Source organism: Oncorhynchus kisutch, unplaced genomic scaffold (genome assembly GCF_002021735.2).
Source record: "Oncorhynchus kisutch isolate 150728-3 unplaced genomic scaffold, Okis_V2 scaffold2951, whole genome shotgun sequence".
NCBI lineage: Eukaryota > Metazoa > Chordata > Actinopteri > Salmoniformes > Salmonidae > Oncorhynchus > Oncorhynchus kisutch.
Genome location: NW_022264896.1, coordinates 57501 through 66809, shown reverse-complemented (window position 1 = coordinate 66809; position 9309 = coordinate 57501). Strand labels below are relative to the sequence as shown.

Sequence of the window (9309 nt, the reverse complement as noted above, 5' to 3'; positions counted from 1 at the left end):
CTCTCTCTCTGTCTATCTTCTCTCTTGTCTCTGTCTCTCTTTCTCTCTCTGTCTCTCTCTCTGTCTCTCTCTTTTCAGATTGAGGATCTGAAGATAAAATACAAGACCTGAAGGGCAAGTTCAGGAAGCCCGTCCTGAAGAAAGTCTGCATGTCTGCTGATGCTATGCTCCAGGGCTCTGCTGGGCTCCAAACACAAGGTGTCCATGGATCTGAGGTCCAACCTGAAGCAAGTCAAGAAGGAGGTCACGGAGGAGGTATGGTTGCTTCTAATTTTACTGAGTCGGGTTGGAATGGTGTCCACGAGCGCGCCCCAATGCTAGACAGAACTGCCTTACACAATTTTGAATATCAGGGTTCCCAACCACCTTATAACCTCATCCAAACTCCTCTCCTCTCCTCTCCTCTCCTCTCTCCCTCTCCTCTCCTCTCCTCTCCTCTCCTCCCTCTCCTCTCCTCTCCTCTCCTCTCCTCTCCTCTCCTCTCTCTCTCGCTCCTCCTCTCCTCTCCTCTCCTCTCCTCTCCTCTCCTCTCCCTCCCTCCTCCTCTCCTCTCCTCTCCTCTCCTCTCTCCTCTCCTCTCCCTCTCCCCTCCCTCCTCTCCTCTCCTCTCCCTTCTCTAACTCCACAGGTGAAAGATGCAGCTGACTGGCGTAAGAACATAGAGGACAAGGCTGGCATGGACGGTAGAAAGAGATGTTTGAGTCCGACCCTTAAGACCCTTTAACAAGACCCCTAATATCTGTATTTGTGTTCATATGTCTCATCTGATAACATCCTCCATTTTAATCTACATTCTCCTCCTCCTGTTTACACGACTCTGTCTAATAAATGAAAATACTTCAATATTTTGTTATTAATTTTTTTATAGTGGGGGGGAAATGGACAAATTGTAAAATGTAAGCATGCGTGACTGTGAGTCAGTGGAGGCTCCTCAGAGGAGGAAGTGAAGGACCATCCTCCTCGGTCAATTTCATAAAAATTCAAATTGCGAAACATTCGAATGTTATCGTTTGTAGATAAAACTATACCTAAATATATTCACGTCAACAAATAATTGATTAAAACACATTGTTTGCATTGAAGTTCTACAGTAGCCTCAGCAGCGCTCTGAAGGGTAGCACCATGGTGTAGCCGGAGGACAGCTAGCTTCCATCCCTCCTCTGGGTACATTGACTTCAATACAAAACCTCAGAGGCTCATGGTTCTCACCCCCTTCCATAGACTTAAACAGTAATTATGACAACAGAACGTCCCTCCAACCTATCAGAGCCTCTTGCTGCTTGAACTGACATGTTGTCCACCCAATCAAAGGATCAGAGAATGAATCTAGTACTGAAAGCATAAGCTACAGCTAGTTAGCACTGCAGTGCATCAAATCTAGTGAGTAGTTGACTCAAAGATAGAGAAAGACAATAGTTGAACAGTGTGAACTAATTAATTTTCTTCAAAAATCAAAGAGAAGCAAGAGAGAGAGAGAGAGAGAGATAGATATATTTCTTATTTTATTTAACTTTCAGGTACTTAGCTAGCAAATGCAGCTAGCTAGTTTAGCCATACTCAAATCCGGCTCAAACAGAGAAGGAGGCTATGTTACTTGGCTGGCAATGTCTATCCAACAACGGAACTCTTCCAAGTCAAGGTAAGCGTTTGGTTTGATTCATTTATTGTCACCGTGGCCTGCCAGTGTAAGTGCTAAACTGCTTGCTGCTAACAGTACACTGTACTGCATGATTGTAGTGGGTTTACTAAAGTGTTAGCTTCTAGAAGCTATGTTGTTGACTTGACGTTAGCTAATATGGTGATAACGATTTAGGCTGTGTGTAGCAGTTAGCGGTTATGATATGAAGGTTTGGCTTGGAAAGGTTTTTTCGCCTGGTCACAGACAGCTGACGTGTTGTACACTGAAGAAAGGGAAAGGTGAGACGAGGAGTGTACGTAGATGCCAGAAGGAATTATACAACAATCTGGCTGCTATGAAAAGCCTGTGCCTTTTACTGAGGAGTGGCTTCTGTCTGGCCACCCAACCATAAAGGCCTGATTGGTGGAGTTCTGCAGAGATGTTTGTCCTTCTGGAAGGTTCTCCCATCTCCACAGAGGAACTCTGGAGCTCTGTCAGAGTGACCATCGGGATCCTGGTCTCCTCCCTGACCAAGGCCCTTCTCCCCCGATTGCTCATTTTGGCAGGGCGGCCACCACTAGGAAGAGTTTTGGTGGTTCCAAACTTCTTCCATTTAAGAATGACGGAGGCCACTGTGTTGTTGGGGATCTACAATGCTGCAGAAATGTTTTGGTTCCCTTCCCCTGATCTGTGCCTCGACACAATCCTGTCTCGGAGCTCTACAGATAATTCCTTCGACATCATGGCTTGATTTTTTGTTCTGACATGCACCTTCAACTGTGGAACCTTATATAGACAGCTCTGTGACTTTCCAAAATCATGTCCAATCAATTGAATTTACCACAGGTGGACTCCAATAAAGTTGTAGAAACATCTCAAGGATGATCAATGGAAACAGGATGCACCTGAGGTAAATGTTGAGTCTGAGAGCAAAGGGTCTGAATACTTATGTTAATAAGGTATTTCAGTTTTTTGTTATCAATACATTTGCAAAAAAAAAATCTTCGTTTTCACTTTGTCATTATGGGGTATTGTGATGTCATTATGGGGTATTGTGATGTCATTATGGGGTATTGTGATGTCATTATGGGGTATTGCGATGTCATTAGGGGGTATTGTGATGTCATTATGGGGTATTGTGATGTCATTATGGGGTATTGTGATGTCATTAGGGGGTATTGTGATGTCATTATGGGGTATTGTGTGTATATTGATAAGGATGTTGTATTTATTTAATCCATTTTAGAATAAGGCTGTAACAAAATGTGGAAAAGTTGAGGGGTCTGAATACTTTCCCAACGAACTGTATATTATAGTAAAAGAAACTACTCAAATTAAAAACATTTTAATAATGTCATGGGGCCAAATTATGATGTAATTATGACATTGGGTAGGTTCCGTAATATAAATAACCCATAATCCATTGTGCTTTTCCTCCACTAGATGGTATGATGCACACACGCACGCACGCATGCACACACACAAACAGACACACACAGACACACACACACACACAGACACAGACTGGGGGATTCATCTGAGACACTGGGGGGATTCCTCTGAGACACTGGGGGGGGGATTCCTCTAAGACACTGGAGGGGGGAGGGGTTCCTCTGAGACACTGGGGAGGGGGGTTCCTTCACAGCTATCTTTGGGAGTGATGGGTGATGGACTTCCAGAGGGGCACAGTTGTGCTCCCTACGGCCATTTTGTTTTTTAGAAGATTCCAATGTTAGGAATAATGTTACGGATTTGGAATTATATACTGGAATTGTGTTCAGAATATGACTTGTCTAGTGGCTACATATGACCAGGTCATGTTGGGGTCAGAATGGGGCGTGTCAAGTAGCTACATATGACCAGGTCATGTTTGGGGTCAGAATGGGGCATGTCTAGTGGCTACATATGACCAGGTCATGTTGGGGTCAGAATGGGGCGTGTCAAGTAGCTACATATGACCAGGTCATGTTTGGGGTCAGAATGGGGCATGTCTAGTGGCTACATATGACCAGGTCACGGTTGGGGTCAGAATGTGGCGTGTCCTGATCTGTCCAACCCTTCACCACTAGAGGGCGCATGTGTGTGTTCTTCAGCTACAGTCTCCTTTTAGCTCAACGCATAACAGGCAGGTCCTGGGCGTGGCTACATATGACCAGGTCATAGTTGGGGTCAGAATGGGGCGTGTCTAGTGGTTTGGGGCTCATGCTTTGTGCTTGTTTCACAAATCTGTAAAGTTGTACAACTGAGCTCATGTTGAACGATTGATTGAATGTAAATTCCCAGTTCCATTATTATTTCACAGAATGACTGGAGATAAAATGCTGATTGGCTTCTGCTCTCCACATGATATATATTATAACATTATTTACAAAGATATTCAAGGGTTTCCGCAGGTTACATTTGCCTGAAGCTGTAATGCTGCGGATCACAGCCCACACCCGTGTCCTGATCTGTCCAACCCTTCACCACTAGAGGGCGCATGTGTGTGTTCTTCATCTACAGTCTCCTTTTAGCTCAACGTATAACAGCCAGGTCCTGGGCGTGTGAGGTTTAGTGAGGTGATTCTGATCACTGCATGTGTATGTGTGTTGACATAACAGGACTCAGACAGATCCTCTCCCTTCCTGGATATTAACCTATGAGAAGGGGAGTAATGATATCAGATGACCTGTGTTGCTTTTTTTGGACCAGTTCCTATTTACCTTAGTCATGGGAAAATGTGTCAAAACGGTCTGTTTTGACTAGTGTCGGGAACTTTGACCTCCCTCCGTAGGAATCTAAAAACAATCAACCCTCCCAGTCAGATTATTATCATGAACTGTCTCTATGGGTTAAAATTAAATTAAACAATTGACTTTTGAGCTGAGCAGAATGAGTGATTCTTAAGCATCTCCCAGGCGACATCTTGAGGAGGGGTTAGCTAGATGAACTTGTCAACTTTACGTGAAGAGGACGCTCTAGAGGCTCCTCACGGGAATCTAATGACTCTTCGTCTAGAGTAGAGAAGTGAAGGAGGAAGGAGGAGGACGCTCTAGAGGCTCCTCACGGGAATCTAATGACTCTTCGTCTAGAGTAGAGAAGTGAAGGAGGAAGGAGGAGGACGCTCTAGAGGCTCCTCACGGGAATCTAATGACTCTTATACTTAAGAATCAAAAGTAAAAGTAAAAGTATAAATAATTTCAAATTCCTTATATGTACCTATTTAATCCCATCAGTCACAATAGTGACCGTAAAACAACGTTTTCAGTTATAAGGCTCTAAACATGTTACTGAATGACGTATCAATGTATTTCCAGTTATAAGGCTCTAAACATGTTACTGAATGACGTATCAATGTATTTCCAGTTATAAGGCTCTAAACATGTTACTGAATGACGTTTCAATGTATTTCTAGTTATAAGGATCTAAACATGTTACTGAATGACGTATCAATGTATTTCCAGGTATAAGGCTCTAAACATGTTACTGAATGACGTATCAATGTATTTCCAGTTATAAGGCTCTAAACATGTTACTGAATGACGTATCAATGTATTTCCAGTTATAAGGCTCTAAACATGTTACTGAATGACGTATCAATGTATTTCCAGTTATAAGGCTCTAAACATGTTACTGAATGACGTTTCAATGTATTTCTAGTTATAAGGATCTAAACATGTTACTGAATGACGTATCAATGTATTTCCAGGTATAAGGCTCTAAACATGTTACTGAATGACGTATCAATGTATTTCCAGTTATAAGGCTCTAAACATGTTACTGAATGACGTATCAATGTATTTCCAGTTATAAGGCTCTAAACATGTTACTGAATGACGTATCAATGTATTTCCAGTTATAAGGCTCTAAACATGTTACTGAATGACGTATCAATGTATTTCCAGTTATAAGGCTCTAAACATGTTACTGAATGACGTATCAATGTATTTCTAGTTATAAGGATCTAAACATGTTACTGAATGACATATCAATGTCTTTCTAGTTATAAGGCTCTAAACATGTTACTGAATGACGTACCAATGTATTTCCAGTTATAAGGCTCTAAACATGTTACTGAATGACGTATCAATGTATTTCCAGTTATAAGGCTCTAAACATGTTACTGAATGACGTATCAATGTATTTCCAGTTATAAGGCTCTAAACATGTTACTGAATGACGTATCAATGTATTTCCAGTTATAAGGCTCTAAACATGTTACTGAATGACGTATCAATGTATTTCCAGTTATAAGGCTCTAAACATGTTACTGAATGACGTATCAATGTATTTCCAGCAAATATTGAAACAATAAAAGGGTCTCAAATGCAGTGCAGTGTCACATGTTTCCTGTAAATTGTCACATGACCAGAGCTGTTTACTTCCTGGTTGCACCTTGAGAAGACGATGCTCCCAAAAAACAAAAGGTTAGTAAATGTATGTTCCTTTTATTTATCTGTTATTTTACCAGGTAAGTTGACTGAGAACACGTTCTCATTTACAGCAACGACCTGGGGAATAGTTACAGGGGAGAGGAGGGGGGATGAATGAGCCAATTGCAAACTGGGGATTATTAGGTAACCCTGATGGTTTGAGGGCCAGATTGGGAATTTAGTATAAAGATAGGACAAAGATCTTTGGTACACATAATCTTTAAGGTGTCTCGTATTGATATATGTATTTGTAATTACTCAACTTTGTTCAGTGTGGTCGTAGAATGAGTTAACTTGTTGATGGCAACAATAGTGACCGGGGGATTAACACAGTGCATCTTGGTATACACATACTTATACACATACATAGTTATTGTTTGACCTAACTTTCTACTCTGTTCATTCTTTTAGTTTCACTTTGAGTCAAGTTCTGGATATGTTGATATCTAGGTGACCGTCCAGACAAGGCATGCGACATTGCAGTTCTCTCTCTCAAAATGAGGAAGATGCTGTCCTCAGTGATAGTGATAGTGAAGGGTCATAGACTATGATGGGGAGACAGGCCATTGGCCAGCCAGGCTGGTTGAATGCGTATGCTGAACCTATCACAAACAGATCATGACAGGGACACCGTTATCAGTGATGTTGACCATGCTGCTATATAGTCCATGCTGTGAATCCAAATCCACACCAGGGCTGAGAGACAGACAGTGTCGTAGCCAATGTTATACTGTATGACGAGAGGACCTGATTGAAAACACATGTGGTACACAATGCAGTAGGTGAGAGCCAACATTGTTCTTAGTTAAATTGTTGCCTCAAACGTTACGTCAACACTGGGTCTAGGAAATAACTGCAGTAGGTGTGTGAATTACCTCATGCTTCCATTCATGACTCAAACGATTATTGTTTCTCAACGAGACCTGGGCTCAAATATGATCTGAAATATCTGAATACATTTTATAGTTTTCTCTCGCTTTCCTGGAATGGAAAACAGTTTTGGAACTATTCTATTGGTCCATTAAGCCTAGGCTCAGATACATTATTTAAAATGGTATTTCAACCCAGGTCCAGACGAGTGTCTCTGATTCAGTCAGCTGTGATATCTCCAGTCCAGGAGAGTATCTCTGATTCAGTCAGGTATGATATCTCCAGTCCAGGAGAGTATCTCTGGCTCAGTCAGCTGTGATATCTACAGTCCAGACGAGTATCTCTGGCTCAGTCAGGTATGATATCTCCAGTCCAGGAGAGTATCTCTGGCTCAGTCAGCTGTGATATCTACAGTCCAGACAAGTATCTCTGGTTCAGTCAGTTATGATATCTACAGTCCAGACGAGTATCTCTGATTCAGTCAGGTATGATATCTCCAGTCCAGGAGAGTATCTCTGGCTCAGTCAGGTATGATATCTACAGTCCAGAAGAGTATCTCTGATTCAGTCAGGTATGATATCTCCAGTCCAGACGAGTATCTCTGGTTCAGTCATGTATGATATCTCCAGTCCAGACGAGTATCTCTGGTTCAGTCAGGTATGATATCTCCAGTCCAGGAGAGTATCTCTGGCTCAGTCAGGTATGATATCTCCAGTCCAGACAAGTATCTCTGGTTCAGTCAGTTATGATATCTCCAGTCCAGACGAGTATCTCTGATTCAGTCAGGTATGATATCTCCAGTCCAGACGAGTATCTCTGGCTCAGTCAGGTATGATATCTCCAGTCCAGTCGAGTATCTCTAGTTCAGTCAGGTATGATATCTACAGTCCAGAAGAGTATCTCTGGCTCAGTCAGGTATGATATCTCCAGTCCAGGAGAGTATCTCTGGCTCAGTCACCTGTGATATCTACAGTCCAGAAGAGTATCTCTGGCTCAGTCAGGTATGATATCTACAGTCCAGAAGAGTATCTCTGGCTCAGTCAGCTGTGGCCATGATGTTATGTTACACACTGTCATTGTTTCTCTACAAATGTCAAGGACAGACGAAGTGTTTCTAACAGACAAATGGATACTAATGTGCTACTCCGCTGTGTCTGCGTCTTGTTAGATAGGACAGATTAAAAGTGTCCCATTTCAGTTCGTGGCAGCTGCCAAATCATTACATGGCTCATGCAGAAATCTTCACGGAGAGAGAACAGCTGATTAGGCTTATCTGGAATGACATGTACGGTGAGCACATCGTATATTATACACACGCTGAGTACCCCGAACAGCTAAATTCACACAAACTAGTGAAATTCACCTAAAACATCCCTTCTTGAAACAGAATAAGAGCTGAACAGTATTGGTTACATACAACATGAAATTAGACAACTTCAGACCCTCCCTGGTTTCAATGAAGTCTAATGGTCCCTCCTCCTTTCACCAGACATGCCTGACGTCAGTGTTTGACCTTAAAGCCGAGGCTCCATGTCTGCCTCCCAGATGGCACCCTGTCGCCCTATGTAGTGCACTACATTTCCATAGGGCTCTATAGGGAGTAGGGGGCCAGGCAAATAGGGAGTAGGGGGCCAGGCAAATACCCATAGGGCTCCATAGGGAGTAGGGGGGCATTTGAGAGGCAAAACCATTTGTCTGTAATTTCTATGCCCTGTGAGTTTTACTCTGTTTTCCACCAGGACTGTTTTACAAGGGGACCTGGCAACATGGAAGGCTGAGGGGGGAGGGGCGAGGGGGGGGGGAGGGAGGGAGGGAGGGGGTACCAAGCAACGCAGGGTACTGGGAGATTATTTTGTCCAACCAGTGTGTGTATCCAACCATGTGTGTGTAAGTGAGTGTGTGTGTGATTTCTTTGTTCAACAGAAGTCTTACATGTGATCATTAAAGAATTAGCCTGCATCTGCGGGCGTGCGTGCTTTGTCATGTTGCCGTGGTAACGTTTTTTTGTGGAGTGTTTGTGAGTTTGTGGGTCCCTTGAGGGGGTGAAGAGAGAGGGGTGGATCACTCATGGGTGGGTGTGTGCGTGTGTCTGTGTGTGTGTCTGTGTGTCTGAGCCTGGCTGTGTGCGTGTGCGCATGTTTCAGTGGTAGGGAGTGTTTTGGGCATTACTCTTCTCCCTGTCTGGATGGAGAAACACTGAATAAGAGAAAGGAAGGAGACAGAGGATGATGGAGACAGAGGATGATGAAGGGTAACATGAGGAGGATGAAGGGTAATAGGAGGAGGATGAAGGGTAACAGGAGGAGGATGAAGGGTAATAGGAGGAGGATGAAGGGTAACAGGAGGAGGATGAAGGGGAACATGAGGAGGAGGAAGGTAACATGAGGAGGAGGAAGGTAACATGAGGAG

The 9309-nt window shown here is 43.1% G+C and overlaps 1 protein-coding gene and 1 pseudogene across 1 annotated transcript in view; both read left to right on the top strand.

Annotated features, from left to right (window-relative positions):
• Positions 1 to 843, top strand: part of LOC109877250 (troponin I, fast skeletal muscle-like) — a 4037-nt pseudogene extending 3194 nt beyond the window's left edge.
• Positions 844 to 5958: 5115 nt separating this feature from the next.
• Positions 5959 to 9309, top strand: part of LOC109876812 (non-muscle caldesmon-like) — a 56803-nt gene continuing 53452 nt past the window's right edge. Inside the window, exon 1 of the mRNA XM_031820032.1 lies at positions 5959 to 6024. Within this exon, the coding sequence (XP_031675892.1) occupies positions 6005 to 6024 (20 nt within the window). The 5' untranslated portion in view covers positions 5959 to 6004. The remainder of the gene's footprint in view (positions 6025 to 9309) is intronic.